The sequence below is a fragment of the Cornus florida genome, unplaced genomic scaffold (assembly GCF_030987335.1).
Source record: "Cornus florida cultivar Cherokee Brave unplaced genomic scaffold, ASM3098733v1 CherokeeBrave_3.0.0_Hap2_Chr05, whole genome shotgun sequence".
Classification (NCBI taxonomy): domain Eukaryota; kingdom Viridiplantae; phylum Streptophyta; class Magnoliopsida; order Cornales; family Cornaceae; genus Cornus; species Cornus florida.
Window position 1 is genome coordinate 101,532,464 of NW_026775575.1, and position 18,021 is coordinate 101,550,484.

General features: G+C 31.7%; 1 protein-coding gene across 1 annotated transcript; it reads left to right on the plus strand.

Annotated features, from left to right (window-relative positions):
- Window positions 1–12,389: 12,389 nt before the first annotated feature.
- LOC132308040 (transcription factor MYB10-like) lies at window positions 12,390–14,469 on the plus strand. Its single transcript, XM_059805995.1, has 3 exons — window positions 12,390–12,614; window positions 12,917–13,046; window positions 13,536–14,469. Exons 1-3 carry the CDS (start codon window positions 12,482–12,484, stop codon window positions 14,098–14,100), a joined length of 828 nt encoding a protein of 275 aa, XP_059661978.1. The 5' UTR covers window positions 12,390–12,481; the 3' UTR covers window positions 14,101–14,469.
- Window positions 14,470–18,021: the final 3,552 nt, after the last annotated feature.

Below are 18,021 nucleotides of genomic sequence, written 5' to 3' on the forward strand. Positions count from 1 at the left end.
TTATCAAGTCATTCACAATAAAGACTGGGGGCATCTTAGTTAATCATTTTAAATGAAGGGTAGCTCCCTCACGTGTTATCTTGTTTTTAGTAAGCCTTGAGGCAATGATGGTCTTTAATAAAATTCTTTTCAGTTGCCTTGACTCTTGGTCAATTATCTTTATACGTGCAGTATCCCCGTATTATAAGGGATAGTAAATGAGTGTCCTGTATTACAAGGACCCGGGCTGAGTGAATCTCGTAATCCGTATCCCCGTATTATAAGGGATAGTAAATGAGTGTCCTGTATTATAAAAACCCGGGCTGAATAACTCTCGTAATCCATATCCCCGGACTATAGGGGATAGTAAATGAGTATCCTGTATTATAAGGACCCGGGCTGAATGAATCCCGTAATCCATATCCCCGGATTATAGGGGATAAGTATCCTGTATTATTAGGACCCGGGCTGAATGAATCCCGTAATCCATATCCACGTACTATAAGGGATAATAAATGAGTGTCCTACATTACAAGGACCCCGGTTGAATGAATCCCGTAATTAATATCCCCTTACAATAAGGGATAGTAAATAAAAATCCCTTACTAAATGGGTGAGCTGAGTAAAGCTCGTAAAGTTCAATTCCCTTATTAAAGGAGTGATGACCTGAGTAAAGCTTGTACAATTTATTCCCTTACCAAGGGAAAATTACCCAAGGGTACCAAAACTAGTACCTAGGGGCAGAGTACCCAAGGGTACTAAAAATAGTACCCAGGGGCAAAGCACCCCAAGGGAAGATTACCCAAGGGAACTAAAAATAGTACCCAGGGGCAGAGTATCCAAGGGTACTAATAATAGTACCCAAGGGCACCAAAACTAGTATCCAGGGACAGAGTACCCAAGGTTACTAAAAATAGTACCCAGGGACAGAGCACCCCAGGGGAAGATTGTAATACCGTTAGTTTTAAAAGGGTTATAATTGAAATTTTAATATTTAGTTTATTGTTTTTATTATTTATTTTATTTGCTTTTGGTATTTATGTGGCTAGGTGTTTTTCTGAATTAAAGTAAGTGTTGGGTGAATTTAAATGTTTATGACTTAAATTGATTTGTTAATTGTTTTATTTTTATTTGATTTAATGGTTAATTGTATTTGACGTTGCCTTATTTGGTTATTTGTTCTATTTAATTTAATTGTATTTTTATTTTTCTGTAATTGAATTAAATTCATTTTAAATGGATTAAATGCTGTGTAATTTAAAGGATTTAAAGGAGTTTAACTTATTAATGAATTAAATTATAATATTAAATTAGGATTGTAGTCTGGTATCTCACGCCGACTAGAATTAGGGTTTTGTTTCAATCGTGGAGTAGGATTTGGCTTAGGATTTCTTGGTTCTTATATATATATATAACAGTGTGTCACCTTAGGGTTGGTAGCAAACACAGACCCTATTTACGTTCAGAATTATAGAGAGAAAACAGAGAGGAACAGAGAGAGATTGTGAGAAACAAACAGAGCCACTTTGGTGAGGGTTTGGCCGTGGCTTGAAGGACGGACGTGGGAGAAGGGAAGATGGAGCAATAGGAGATTTAACAGTGAATTGGATCGCCGGAAAAACTTAGAACGACGGCAACAGTGTTTTGAATCCAAAACTGTAAAGGCAAGTTCTTTCCTTTCTCTCTCCCGTTGACTGTGTTCTGTGCATCCTTAAACTGTCTCTAGGGTTTTAATTCATCAATAATTAAGTTATACATGTTTGTTATATGCTAAATCAGATGTCTATATGTGTGGAATTATTCTGTTAAAGTTCTTGTACCTCTGGTTTGCAGTTTGGAGTGGAAGCATGTTTAATCGGTTAAGGTTTTAAACACTGTAATTGAATTAAACTATTATGAACAAGTCATGGGGATGTTAATGGGATGTTATAAGACCTTAGGTTCAATTTTGAAGAGGAGCAGAGGGGTTGGAATGGAACTGTAGTTGCAAGATTGTATTCAGTGTTTGATCGTAAAAGCGTGTTAAGACGATTGTTGTTTTTGTTGTTGTTTTAATTCCTACTGTTATAACAAAATGATGGGATGCTACTGGGTGTTAATTAAACTCCTAAGATCAGTTTTAAAGACCAACAGAGTGTTAGGAATAGACCAGAGGTGAAGAGGTCGGACTGAAACAAAGTAGGAACGGACTGAAGCTCGCAGAGGGGGAAAGAGACGGCTCCACGAAGGGAGGAGACGGCTCCCCCATGAGTAGAGCCTGCTCTAGAGGAAGTAGAGCAGGCTCTACCTCTAAAAGAGGCGGCTCTAGGCAGGTTAGAGCCTGCTCTACTTATTTGGAGAAGGCTCTGTGATCCTATTTGTGTTCTGGGGCTATTTGTGTGTTGTTTGGTTCGATGGTGGTTTTTCTGAGCTGTGTTTGGGTTAGGGAGATGGATTTATATATTAATTCAAGAAATATTAAAGCCCTAGGATGCATTAATTTATTTATATGCTAAGGTTTTAAACCGTAGGAAAATCTAAGGCAAGGCGCAGACAGTTTACGGACTTAGCGGACCGAAAAGACTTAATTGTGCAAATAGCGTCTAGAAATTAAAAAGAGTTGGAACATGGGTTCCAAGCATTATATTATGCTATACTAGAGCCATTTTTAATAAATTAAGGTCTTTATACTCAGGGGTTTAATCGTGGGAAGGTATACAGCAGTGCAGGTTGTTAACGGATGAAAGAAGTTTAATTGTTTTTTTAGTTTAGCAATTTAACGGAGTATGTATATATTTGTAACTCTTGTTGTGGTTGTATGCTAGGATCACTTAATTAACAAGTTTGGTCTATGCATATCCTGGATGTTAATTGTTGAAATACTAAATACTTTTCTGCAATGCATGAATTTAAGCTTGGAATTTTAAATTGCTGTAATATTAAGCATTACACTGCAATTATTTGGATTAGGGTTTGGACTTTAATTGTTGGACTTGTACTTAGGTTCTGCCAATCTAATTAGACGTTGGCCTGGAATTAATTGAAGAAATAAATGTATATTTTCTATCAATTACCTGGATGGATGCTGGAATTTAACTTGACGAATTTGTAAACTTTGTCTCGTTTAATTACATGGATGGATTCTGGATTTTTAGTTGATGACTTGTTTAAATTATGTGTTTATCAACTATATGGATACTGTGGACTTTATTTGATGTACTGCCTAAATGTTGCATCATTTACGGATCATTTTCATGTATGCACCGATATGGGACGGTGTCATACGGAGGGATGGATTAGGTCACAACGCTAATTCTTACCCATTCATACATACGGAATGGATTAACTAAAACAGTTAAATCCTACATGGTTTTATGTCCTGTCAACTAACACAGTTGAAAAACATACTGGATGATTGTTTATATTTCTGTATTAGGAAAGATAGGGTTTTAACTAAAACGTTTAAATCCTAATTTTATGTCGTGTCATGGCAACGAACAGTTGAGCGGCACTACATTGGTTTGGATGGGAATTTATATATATAAATTATGGTACCGCGATCTGAGCTTGAGTCTCATAGTCGACGGTTAGGGTGCGTATATGCAGTAGGATGCGTAACTAGCTATATTGGTTGAGGTATACCCTGTTATGCTTAGGTAGTCATGCCCACTCAGGTGCGTATTACATGTTGCCTTCTATTCAGGTTGAGACCCTCAGCATAGTTTAATGAGAGTCCTGTAGTGTGGTTATATGTATATATCTATTTACGGACTATGTAGATATGGTTGAGACATCTAGGATGTATCTGCGTATCGGGTCTCTGTTTGGATTGTAGTTAGGATAGAACTTATTCGTAGGTCTGACCTACTATTATTTTTCAGGTAACGGACGGTTCCAGGTCTTAGATCTTGTTCGTGCTGAGCAGAGACGACTTCTCATTCTTCCGACGACGTAGGTGGTTCCTGTATGGTTTAGCATTGGATTCTTTTCCGGTGGTTCATTTCTCAGTGATGATTTTATTAGGGGTCCACCAGATGGATTCCCGAGTTATATTAGAAATGGAGAATTTGGATGTATCAGAATAATTCTTTATTAATTTAATTTTATTCTGAGGTTTCAGTATTTGGTTTATCATTCTAGCTTCTTTTCAGCAAATTTTTATTTATTCCTGTTTCCTTAATTGTATTCTGTGTTCGTTTATTGCTAATTGGTTTGATATCCTCGGGTAATCGGGCATGGGCCTGGCCAACCCGCATCTAGAAATCCAGGAGTATCACAAAGATTACCCAAGGGTATTAAAAATAGTATCTAGGTGCAGAGTACCCAAGGGTACCAAAACTAGTACCCAGGGGCAGAGTACCTAAGGATACTAAAAATAGTACCCAGGGGTAGAGCACTCCAAGGGTACTAAGAATAGTACCCAGGGCCGAGTACTCAAGGGTACCAAAAATAGAATCCAAGGGAAGCGTACCTAGAAAAAAATAAAAATAAAAAAATAAAAAAATAAAAATAAAATTGTTACCGTTCATATGAACAGTACCCGCGGGGTACTGTTCCCAGGGCAGAAAAATAAAAAAATAAAATAAAATAAAATAAAATTATGTTACTGTTCATATGAATAGTACCCGCGGGTACTGTTCCCAGGGCAAGGAAAGGAAAAAAAAAAAAAAAAAATCGTACTTTCCTAAAGTTAGACGAGCAAGCTTGGGAATGGGGGGCAACTGATAGAAAAAAAATAAACTTATCTTGACCTAACAATAGAGGCAACCAAATGTTGACCAATCGCCAGATCTTTTCGGTGGTCAACGATAATATTTTGTTATTAGAGGTAACGATTTCTATGAGAATGATGACAAATCTTATCAAGGATAAAATTTTCATGGGATAAGTTCCATGGGATAAGTATGATGAAATTCCCTTATCGAGAAGAAGGGAAGCGACGATAAATAGGACGACGACTCAGAAATAAGGTACGACAAAAAAAACTATTATTAAATCCCTGCCTTCTTCTTAGACCTCCGGTGACTAACTTGATCTTCGGAGAGCTCTTGGCAGGCACCACATCGGTGCTGTCAAGGTTCATTGATCTTCTTCTCTTTCCCTTGTAGGTAAACGGTGTCGTATCAGACCATGTGAATTTCACCCTCAATAGCAATAATTCTATTTGGACAAGCAATAGTATCATTTGCATATTAAGTTATTTCTTCCACCGATCAGGACCATTGTAAATTCAAGAAGTTTGAAAATAATGTTATATATTATGTTTCTTCTTCAACCCTTTCAAAGAATCAAACCTTTTTACAATTCATTTTATTTGTGATTCACATTGTTTGGTGCAACTTTAGAATCACAAACAAACTATTATGGTCTGAAAATTATTTGGTAATAATTCTATTTGGACAAGCAATAGTATCATTTGCATATTAAGTTATTTCTTCCATCTATCAGGACCATTGTAAAGTCAAGAAGTTTGAAAATAATGTTATATATTTTGTTTCTTCTTCAACTCTTTCAAAGAATCAAACCTTTTAACAATTCATTTTATTTGTGATTCACATTGTTTTGTCAGGGCTTAAAACATTATATATATATATATATATATATATATATACACTTACTAGATAGAACCACGTGCAATGCACGTGATTAAGCTTAGCAATACTTTGAGATAGTAAAATAGCTTAGATGATATGTAAAAATAATTTGAAAATTAAATAGAGAAATAAAATCTAAAATGAAATTAAAGTAACTTGTAGATAAAAGTGCTAAATTAATTTGGTTCATGTATTTATAAATTTAGAGCAAAATAAATTCAAAACTTTAAGTTATCTTTCATCATCCGAATAACTATTTGACTATTAATCTTAAAGATAAAAAAGACTTTTCATTATCTTCAAAGTCTCTTTATCTAAAACCTTATGCAAACCCTAATATTGTTGTGGTATTTATAGCCGAACAATTAAAGAATATAATTTTATTTTGGAAAGCAATGAAAATATATATTGAATCAATTGTACAAGAAATTTATTATATCAAATCATATGATGTATTAGAATATAACAGTATGTTTATAAATACTACATATAACACATTATATTTTTTTATAAATAGATTTAAAAACATGCAATAAAAATTAAATAATTATATGTACACGTCTTACTTTTACACTGCTTGATGCACGATAGAATTTTAAATTTAATCAATCACGTTTTTCCTTAACTTTAAAAAAAAAGAGTGAAAAAGAAAAAGATTTCATAATTAAGAAGAGTTTTAGTTTATGATACTTTTTTAAAAAAAATTGTGACTTTTAGTAATATAAATGATTAAAGAAGTGAAATTAAGGTGAGTTTTTATTTGAAGAATATGATGCATTGAGATGAAATAATATTTTTTCAATTGAAGATCATATCCATGCTTTTTTTGTTTTTTTTTAAAAAATCAATATAAGTAAATAGAAATTGGTTTATGATGATATATATATACACATATATATGTAAATGTAATATACATATTACAGATAAAGTATATATTAAACTCGTTTTATTCTAAATGTAACTCTAGAGAATTTCTCAATTTCTTAGTATTTTTTTTTATTTTATTTTTTACATTTCAATTTATCAATATTTCCAACAATCTTCATGGAACAGACTTCCAAATATAAACAAAGTATATAATGTAATCATAAATACCTTTGAGAGAATTAGGCAAACGTATATAAAAGAATAATATTTCTTAAGAATTAAATAGGAAAGGAACACAAAATTAGACATAAAAGCAACAAAGAACAGTAAACATGTTATATACGCAGAGAATGGGTTTTTTTTAATATTTAAACATGATTACGATGTAGTTAGACCAAAACATTTAGTTATAGCAGAATATAAATAGTACAAATAAAATATTATAAAATAATAACAGTCTAATAAAAGAATAAAATAATTTATGGGAATTTAATATTCATGCATATTTCTTTTACATCGTAATAAAAGAATTCCAAAACTAAACTATTAAGAGAATATATAAAATATAATAACTCTTCATGTACTAATTATGTATGAAACAATATATATATATATATATATATATATATATATATATATATATATATGATTAGATAGTAAGATAAAATATATAAATTGTTCTTCAATTCAAATTAAAACATACCTTTAAAAAAAAAATTTGGAAAGGGTTTTGAGTTGTAATTTGATGTACATGAACCAAAAGACGAGTCTTCTCTCAAAGCCGTTGAAATTATTAGTGGAAGAAGAAACCTCTAACAAATTTTTTGTGAAGAAATTCTTTTTAAAGAGAGTTGGAAAGAAATAGAGAAGGGTGAGATATATGGTGACAAATAGGTGTTTGCAATTAAAATGTGACTTTTAGAATAGGTGTTAATAGTTATTTGTAAAAGTCACATTTATTCATTAAAATAAATTAAATGATTTAATTGTATATAAATAATGAAATGGTGACTTTTAAAAGAGGTGTTAGTAGTTATTTGAAAAATATATATTATTATTACAAAAAAAGTGTGTATAAAAAATACAAAGTATAGTTAAAAGGTGACTTTTAGAAGATGTGTTAATAGTTATTTGAAAAGTCATATTTATTTATTAAAATAAATTTAATAATTTAATTGTATATAAATAATAAAAGATGACTTTTAGTAAAGGTGTTAGTAGTTATTTGAAAAGTATATATTATTATTACAAAAAAGTGTATATAAAAAATACAAATAGAATACACTTTTATAGGGTAAATAGATATATATTAGAGAAAGTAAAGAAGGTATTAAAAATAGGTTAAAGTCTAAAGTAAAAAGCGTAAATATGATATTATAAAATAAGAAATGATACATTAATGAGTATAGAGGCCTTTTTGTTATTAAAAGAAAAAGAAAAAAAAGTGAAGTACAATAGAGTGTGAATATCACCTCTATATTAATAATTATAATTATAAAAAGTCAGACAAGTTAATTAAGATGGGGACGTGAAAACTTTTGATATTATTTTCTCTCCAGATTTGGGGGAAGTTGTTGATGAATTGCAATGCTAAGATTCAATTATTGAGTGGGTTCCTCAATAAGAATATTGTTTTTTTTTTTTTAAAAAAAAAGGAATAAAAGGAAATTTATTTAACTATATCTAACAAAATAAGTGTAAAAAGTCAGACAAGTTAATTCAGATGGGGACGTGAAAACTTTTGAAATTATTCTCTCTCCAGACTTGGGGGAAGTAGTTGATGAAATGAAATGCTAAGGTCCAATTATTGAGTGGGTTCCTCAATAACAATATTGTTTTTTTTTTTTTAAAAAAAAAAGGAATAAAAGGAAATTTATTTAACTATATCTAACAAAATAAGTGTTACATGTAAGTAATTACTGTTCTTTTTTTTTTTTTTTTTTTTCCTTCACAAACAAACTATTTATGATTTGAAAATTATATTGCAATAATTCTATTTGGACACGCAGTAATATCATTTGCCCGTTAACTTTTTTCTTCCATCACACTGTTGTAAGATGGTTAAAGTCAACAAGTTTGAAAATGTATTCTTTGCTTCTTCAACCCTTTCAAACCTTGTAATGATCATTCATATTGTTTTGTTGGGGCTTACAAAAAAAAAAAAAACAGAAGAAGAAGAAGAAGAAGAAGAAGAAGGAGAAGAAAGAAAGAAAGAAAGAAGAAGAAGAAGAATACTAATGAGGATGTATATCATTTTGACTGGTGATATGAGCCAATAATAAATGAGCACGTCCTCTATTAATTACCAAATCACCACAATATCTGATTTGATAAGTGAATATATATACACCATTTTTTATTTGGTAATTAAAAATGACGTACTTATGTGTTATTGGTCCAAATCAATAATCATAATGGTGTACATTTTCACTAATGAGGATCTAAGTATATCTAAAAAAATATATACATATTAAAAAAAAATTAAAGTTCAAAGTTTAAAATAAAAAGAGTAAATATGGTATTTCTTCGTCCCAAAATATTTGGACATTTTTTTATTTTGGAATATTTCGAAAAATATGTCACATTCCAAAATTAAATATACATATATCTTTTATAACATTTACAAAGTATCATTTTAACTAAGCAAGTGCACTAATTAGGAACACTATTTTTCTTTTAATAATAGCATATTTAAAACTTTACGCTTATCAATATAATAAAAAAACTATTAAAATTTTACTACTATAAAAAGTTGAATTTTGGATCAGAATATGTATTTTGGGACAAAATCTTCTTATCATTTTTTTAAAAAGAAAAGAAAAAGTAAATTACAATTAAAAAAAAAAAAAATAGAGTGCGAGTGTCATCCTTAATGGTAATTATAATATAAAAAAAGTCAGACTACTTATGTTCATAAAAGAATTAAGATAGAGTGTGAAAACTTTCAAAGATATGGTTTGACATTATTTTCTCTTCAGACTTAGTTACAGGGGAAGTGGTCGAGGGCTAGGGCTAGGGCTGGTAATGGGGCGGAGTTGGAACGGGTTTGGCTAAATCCTACTCCTCCTCGTTAGAAAGTTTATCATACCAATTTCGTCCTTATTTCGGAACGGGTTTATAATTGTTATACCATCTCCACTTCTACTCCGATAGACAAAATATCGACTCTGCCTCATGTACTCTGTTTAATTGTGGAGTGTGACAGGGGTGGGTCAGGTTATGTCACTTTTATTATGTATTAAAAAAAAACTAATCCAATATGTTCAAATTGGGTTGATAAATAAGCTGGTTCAACTTTTAAATTACTCAGCATTGAATATTAATATATTAAGAGACACTTCTAGTAAAGTAACAAGACTATTAAAAATATAAAAAAAAAAAATTAAAAGATATATATATATAATCGAGGCGCGAGGTCATCATTAAACCCGTTCCCATCCCAAATTCACTTCAAATTTTTAATTATTTTATCAAACCTGTCTCAAATTTATTTAAGGGCTACTAAATTCATCCCATCAGGAATGAGGGCTCGACGAAAACTCATCGGGTCGAAAAAAATTGTCATCCTTGTCCAGAACGGATATAGGGTGAGTTTTGACGAGCTTGAGCATCTTAAAAAAAATTAGTTCTCCCCATTAATAATTTGGGACGGGCTCTTAGCTGTCAGTGATGTTTGCACCTTCATTAATGAAATGAAAGATAATAGTAAAGGCGTTCACACTTCACACCTAATATAGTACATAATATATGAACGCTTGCTTTAAACAAGAAAATTGAAAGACGTAGTAGTTAAGAGATGTTGACAATTAAATATATTTTTTAAATGTTGAACAACCGTAAAGGTATGCATCAGAAATTAAATAATGATATTTAATGATAAGAACAGGACGTTTCGAAGACGAAGACGAAGACTTGGTGTCTGGGTTGATTTAATTATGGGTGAAAACAAGCAATGTGCGTCAAATTATGAAGTCAACTTGTAAGTAAAATTTATGAATGGTACATTAATTTGACTGGACCAGCAATACTGGTGGGTCACACTTCACATGCCAGTAAAATCTTTAAATATTTGATTTGATGATAATTTTAGAGGACGTTAACTTTCTATCAACTTTTTGGACAAAACAAAACTTCAACAAAAATGTGTTTTAAACCTTCCACATTGTGCAACTCTTCATCGGTTTCTATGTTAGTAAAGAAATAAAGCAAAACTGTAAAGAATATTCAATTACAAAGTCTACAAAAATATCCTGCTCCGTTTTGTTTTATTTTGTTTTTGTTTTTTTTATTTTTTATTTTTAAAATTTAAATAAAAGGTTAATTTTATTGATACTTCCTTAAATTTAGTCAAATATTACTTTCAAATTTCAAAAATAAGTATTACTAGGGTTCATTTTTACTTTTATGTCATTGTCTCCGTTAAAAACATAAAAAAAAGACAACTTTGTTCTTATTTTTGCACAAAATCCACTACAAACCTAACGATACAGAGTAATAATAAAAAGACAAGAAAGGAAAGCAACAAAGTAGTTTTAAATATTGCGAAGAGTATTTAGCTCATATAAGGACGACAGTATATAAAGACAACTAAGTGTGGTGTGAAACTTGGAACCCTGTGGCTATGAGTACCATCGATCTTGCTTGCCCTCTACGGTCTCTACCTCAACACCAACCAACAATAAAAGGAAAAAGGGATTCAAATCTAAAAGAAGGTGCAATCTGCATTAATTCTCAACTAGGAGGAGTACATGAATATATTAACTGATTTTTGATACTTATATTATTCTAATGATTAGATTTTTCTTTTTATTTTGTAGTGATTTATTGAGACAATATCGATTTTTGATTCATTTTCTCGTTATTTATACATTGATCAATAATATTCCAATTTTTCTTTCCAACTAATTATGTGACAATTATCCGAGTCTTTGTCCTCTGCGTGCATGTGGTACCACCCATGAAACACAACTAATAAAGGACAATATTGGATTATTAATTCTTTTTTCTTTTTCTTTTTTTGGTCCCATAAATTCTTAATATTCAGTACTCATGAGTCCATCTATGAATGTCTCTGCATGAATAAGAGAGCCACAGTTTGAAATCAAAACCGAAAAAATTCAAATAGCATGAATGACTCATCACTGCTACGATTGCAACAACACATATGCATATAATCCTACAACTATTAGGAACCAAAAAAAAAAAAATTGGTACCATATCAACAAATAGACACACACCGTCTCACATCGGCTATTGGCCAGCGTTTCATTGCGTTATCCTCTTTGAGACGCATTCGAATCCCATAATAAGTATTTGTGTCTTCTTATCTAACTAAAAATGACAATACACAAAAAATCTCTTGATCCTATCACGTATTGATTATTAGCAGGAAAACTGAATTTGTTATTTTGCTTAATTTCGAATATTACAATTATATTATGCTCACTAGAATTTCATCACTATACAATTTTAAGAAAGTTAAATGTATAAAATTTTACTTTCGCATGCTGAAAGACTATTTTCTCGTTTTAAATTTGTAATTTCCAAATCATAATAAAATTACATTTTGAAGGCTATCACTCTACTAATTGGCATCACCTAATTAAAAAAGAAAAAGAAAAACAGAAGAAGTTATTGATCAGCAGAGGACTAATCGCTTTATTTTTTATTGGCGTAGCAATTATTTGAGAATAAAGAAAATGTAGAACTGTGTGAAATTATGAAGAAACGTGTGTTAATCATAAATAAAATATATGAACATTTATATATATATATATATTTATACTAATATATTAGTAATCAATCTTTAGCGCATGTACTTGAACCATATTAATTTAATCCTTAGTGACATGTTCATGGCATCTTCTACATAGGGACCCCACTTTTTTATGTAATAGGTAGGTAGCACAGATCTGTCTTTGAAACACGTTTTTGGTTTGAACAGTCAGTAGTATAAATAAGAGTGAACTTTGTAAAAGGTAATGCCTAAAAGGTAATTCAGAACTTGTGCTTTAGAGAGAGAAAGTGAGATAGATAGAGAGACAGAGAGAGAGAGCTCGAAGATGGTGAGAACTTCTTGCTATGAAAAAAATGGAATGAAGAAAGGTGCATGGAGTGTTGAAGAAGACAACAAATTGAGAGCTTACATTCAGAGATATGGTCACTGGAACTGGCGTCACCTACCCAAGTTTGCTGGTATATATGATCGAACACTTCTTTCTTCTTCTTCTTATTTCTCTTCTGTTGATGAAAAAATGGTAGATATTTGATGAATGAAACACATTATATAAAATTCAAGTTTTTCCTAATTCATTTGTCTATGGTTTCTTTAACCACTTTCAAAATGACACAACAATTCACTCACCACCATCAATGGCAGCTTTACAATTCAAGGTATTTGAAAAGCGAGAGATCGATGAATAGGGCAAATTAAGGTACAGAATAGTAAATTAATGTAATTATATATATATATATATGCTAACGGACTATAATTTCAGGCCTATCGAGATGTGGGAAGAGTTGCAGATTGCGGTGGATGAATTACCTGCAATCGAATCTGAAACAAGGGGATTACAGCAAAGAAGAAGAGGATATGATCATTAAATTACACGACCAGCTTGGAAATAAGTACGTAGCTACTACTGTTAACAACTAACCTTTGCAAACACTTAACTTACATTGTACAACTTCATTTATATCTGTACTGCTCTTCCTCACATCTAGCATGTGGGTGGTCCCTATAATTATCTTATGTATTATATATATATATATATATATATATATATATATATATATCTATGATCAGGAAGGTGTTGTAGATCCATCGAACTAAGGATTTTTTTGCATCATAAGTTTGTTATTATCATCATATGCTATCCTCATGTGTGTGTGTGTGTGTGTGTGTATATATATATATATATATATTCTGTTTTATTTCAAATGTATTGCTATAGTCCTAGTGTAAACTATATAGTTCAGATCAAGCTTCAGAAATCAATACATCAAAGATTAATATATATATATATATATATGATGATCGAAAAGATTTAAATGAATAAAATTATGATAAAAATTTAGAGGAAAAAATACTAATAAATTACTCTCATCCATATGCAGATGGTCAGTCATTGCTGCAAAACTACCTGGAAGGACTGACAATGGAATAAAGAACCATTGGCACACCAACCTGAAGAAACGCGCGAAGAAAAATCAAGTGTCGTCTGAAGGGGAAGATCAATCCGGTGTAACCGAATCCGAAGGGTACTTGAAAGATCAATCCACTGAATCTTCAGAATGTGAGACCAACAAAGGGAGATCTAGAGAATCGACACTTGAAAATGTTTTCGTTGCTGCTCCATTGTCGCAGCAAACTACTTCAGTCAGCTCCCAACTGTCTCCACAACAATCTTGCAGTGAGTACTCCTCCTTGAGCTCTGATTATGCATTTCTAAGTGGCATGAGCTGGGCAAAAGAAGAAACCAACACTCCGCCCCAATCATTTGCAGAACCTATTGGAAATTTCTGGACGGAACCTTTTTTGGCTGACACATCCTACAACCAGATTAATGATCTTTCATCACTATTTGTTGAAGGAGATCAACTTTTGCATCCATATTTTTTGTGTCAACATGATGCAATTGATTTGGCCTACCAATGGATGCCAGAACTTCCAGAAAAGTAGATAATATATGAAGATATTTCGTCTTTTTAAGAAACTCACACGCTATGTGTGTGTGTTAGTTGTTCTTCAGGAGTAGAATATTGCAGTATCTGCATAATGCACAAATTAGTTGCTTGAGTTTTAGTGTGCGGAAAATAAAAAAACAGAAATAAAAGAAGCAATAGAACCTTAAGCTTGTAAGCTGTTGTTGAAGATGCTTTCGTTCGAGCTAGTTGGGGGCTTGCCCTTGTTTGTACAGTTTCCATTTTCAGTATACTTGCTTACCTAGCTTACTAGAAGAAGAAATAAAGTTCACTATCGTATGTTCTGATCATGAAAAAATGTATCAATTTATATGTGTTGATTATGAGCATAAGCTTCTTTCCATTATTTCTGCTTAAATCAGATCAACTTAGTGTTGGGAAACGTGCAAGTTTTAAAAATTTTTCGAGGGATTTTGATTCATAAATCTTGATTCATCACATAGAGACAAGTTTTATGCAAAAATAAAAATATGATGTATCATTTAATTAATGGATTAAATACTTACATCAAAGATCTGAGTAAACCTTTAAATATTTCCTCTAAAGTGAATGTTCTCACTTATTGTAAATCCCTTAGCAAGATGCCTTCTCTTTGGATCTCCATCTTCTTGGTAATTGTTTTGCCTTTAGGAATCACTCATAAGCCTCCATGATTGACCTTGGAAAACTAGGCTTGTGGGAGCCTCCATTAGATGAGAACATAAACCCTAATTTTCTAGAGAGAGAAAATAAATTCCTTTTTTCTTCTTCTAAAAATCATCACCAAAATATACATAAACCAAGTATATTTATAGGCAATATAAATGTAAAGAAAAAGAAACAACAAAACCTTCTCAATCTCTAATTTACATGTCTCAAATCTAATATGATTCCAATATTAAGTTGGGCTATGAGTGAGAATCCATTGGGCCTGTTATTTTATTGGCTACAATTAATTAATAATTGACCCGATCCATGGACCCAATTCAATTAATTCATAAATTAATTTGTACTCCACTAAAAGAAATTAATTGAATTCCAATTAAATAATAAATAACCTCTAAGTCAATATTACACTTTGACTCCTCTATGCATAATTAGTTATCGGATAAATAAAGCAATCAATCCGACTACTTAATTAATATATTTATTTTGGTACCTTTGATTATTTCTGGCTCGATCACAATAAAACATTTGTTTGACAAAAATAATAATTTAAATAAATAAATATATAATAAATCATTTTGTCTAAAAACACACGAAGGCCTTCGAATTTACTTTGTGATCAACCATAATCAATACAAAATAAATACAAGTAGCAATGATGCAAATATTGAAAATATAACCCTCTAACTATTAATTACATAACTACCCAAAGTGTCGGTCTAAGGATTCCGAAGAATCCGCCGAACAAATCAAAGTAATTATTAATTAATAAAAGAGTTTATACTTTTCTCATGCTTAAGAGTCAAATGCCATGACGGTGATAGGGAGCAATTGCATACGGCTCTCGCAATATATCTCAACCTAACGCGGATCCAATTCAAGTCTTAATTAATTATGAGTCCATCCATAATTACTGACTATGAACAATTTATGATTACTATTTATATATCATGCATTGATTGCCATCACATACATATATATAAATATCTCTTGTAATCAAATGGACACTATCAATTCTATAATGAATTGAAATATAATACATTGAATTCACCAATTGTATAAAACATAAATATTTCAGAAACATCAGGAACATATGTCACTTAATCCAAACAGGAATTTGCTATGCCAGGGCATATAAATCCCAACAGCTCCCACTTGCCCTCATAGCCAATTCAAATTGCACATAACTCCAATGTTATCCAGATGATGATCAAAATTATTGATCAATGACACCTTTGATAATGGATCAACAAAGTTGTGTTCCAATGCAATGTTCTAGCTACAAGTACATTTTCTTGCCGGACAATATCATGTAGAACATGATACTTCCTCTCATTGTATCTTGTTCCTCTATAGAACCTTGGGTCATTGGTTTGGACTACTTCTGCACGTCACAACATAGCTCAATATGCAGGCTAGTATACTCCACAACCTCTAAATCAGTGAGATCAAACCAATAGGCTTCCTTTGCCGCCTTTAAGGCTGCAATATATTCCACCTGCAGGTTTGAGTCAGTAGTTGAAATCTGCTTAACAATCTACCAATTGATTTCCCTTTCATTAAGTGAACATACACTAAGTCATGAACCTCATAGTATTTACTTCTGATTGAAAATCAGAACTAGCATACCTGACTAGGACCATATCATCACATCCATAAATGAGTATGATATCATTGGTTCTCCTTAGGTACTTAATGATATTTTTTACAACAGACCAGTTATCAAGTCCAGGATTGGACTGATATCATCTGACTATCCCTACAATGTAGCGGATGTCCTGTTCGGTATAGACCATGGCATATATGAGACCCCCATATGCCAAAGCATATAGTTCCAGTCTCATTTGCTCAATCTCTTCTGCTAGTCTTGGAAAACTACTTATTAGAGAGAGCAATCCATATCAATAAAGTAAGAACTCATTCTTTGAGTTATGCATACCAAACATAGTCAAAACTTTATCAATGTAGGATTATTAAGATAAGCCTATTTTCCTTTTAACCTGATCTTGCAAAAGCTTGATCTTAGGAATATAGTTTACATCTTGAAAATCTTTCATTTAAAAGTAATTGAACAATTACCTTTTTATTGATGACAAAACTTCCACGTCATTATAAATGAGTAGAATGTCATCAATATATAGAATTAAGAAAAAAAAATAATGACATTCCCTTATACACTCATGATTTATTCACTAAGAAATCTTCTGGTATCTTTTTATAGATTAACTTGCCTTCCATATGAATCACCCTATTAGAAAGTTCTACAAGATCCCAGAATTTATTAGAATACATAGATTCCAACTCTGATTTCATAGTAACTCGCCAAAACGATCTGTATCCATATCGGTTCACGCTTCCGTGTAGCTTACTGGGTCCAACTCATGTTTAACAAGGATGTCCATAATGGTCTCACCTAAAAACATGATTCTGTCAGATTGGATGATAATTCTCCCACTACATCAATGTACCGATGCAAGAATCTGTGTACTAGATGATGCTAACGCATCAATAGGGAATTCATATATTATTCTCAATCTCTATAATAAGTGTGTTCACATGTGGTACATCTGGTACTCATACCAAATTCTTTAACATTATGTTACTAGATATGTGATTCATAATATGATTCTTCTATAGATAAACAGTGAGTGAAAATAATCAACTTTTATCTTGAGATCATAAAATAATATGTCCTAGTGACTTTTAGAGTAGCTATCAAATCTATCATGCGTATGATCTGTTTCCAACTTACTTGTCCATATCAAGCGCACATGTGTAAGACTACCCCATATGTGCATGTAATTCAATCTAAGATTTAGTCAAAAACAAAGCTCAACGGTATTCTTGACACATACTAAGATGGAATGCAGTTCATAATATGCATCGATGTCATTAACGCTAAACTCTTAAATGAAAGAGATAATAAAGCATAACAGATCATAGATCTAACCATGTTAAGCGGAATTCTGTTATTCCTATTTGACACCTAAATCCATTTAGCGTCAATTGCGAAAAACCTGGTACACCACACCCTCATTGACCATATAGTCTTTGCACTATCCCAAGAAATACTCATCTCCACGATCAAATCGGATTGTTTTGATAAGCTTACCTAATCTGTGCTCCACATCAGTCTTGACACTTTCAGAATGTACCAAAAGTTTAAGACTCGTGTCGCATCAGACAAATTTATCCAAAACGTGAGTAATCTTGCTTGGATGTTCATAAGACCACACGTGTCTGTGTGTACCGA

Coding starts and splice junctions, on each gene's coding strand:
- LOC132308040 (XM_059805995.1), top strand. CDS start 12,482: ATGGTGAGAACTTCTTGCTATGAAAAAAATGGAATGAAGAAAGGTGCA. Junction 12,615..12,916: donor TCACCTACCCAAGTTTGCTG/GTATATATGATC, acceptor CTATAATTTCAG/GCCTATCGAGATGTGGGAAG. Junction 13,047..13,535: donor CACGACCAGCTTGGAAATAA/GTACGTAGCTAC, acceptor ATCCATATGCAG/ATGGTCAGTCATTGCTGCAA.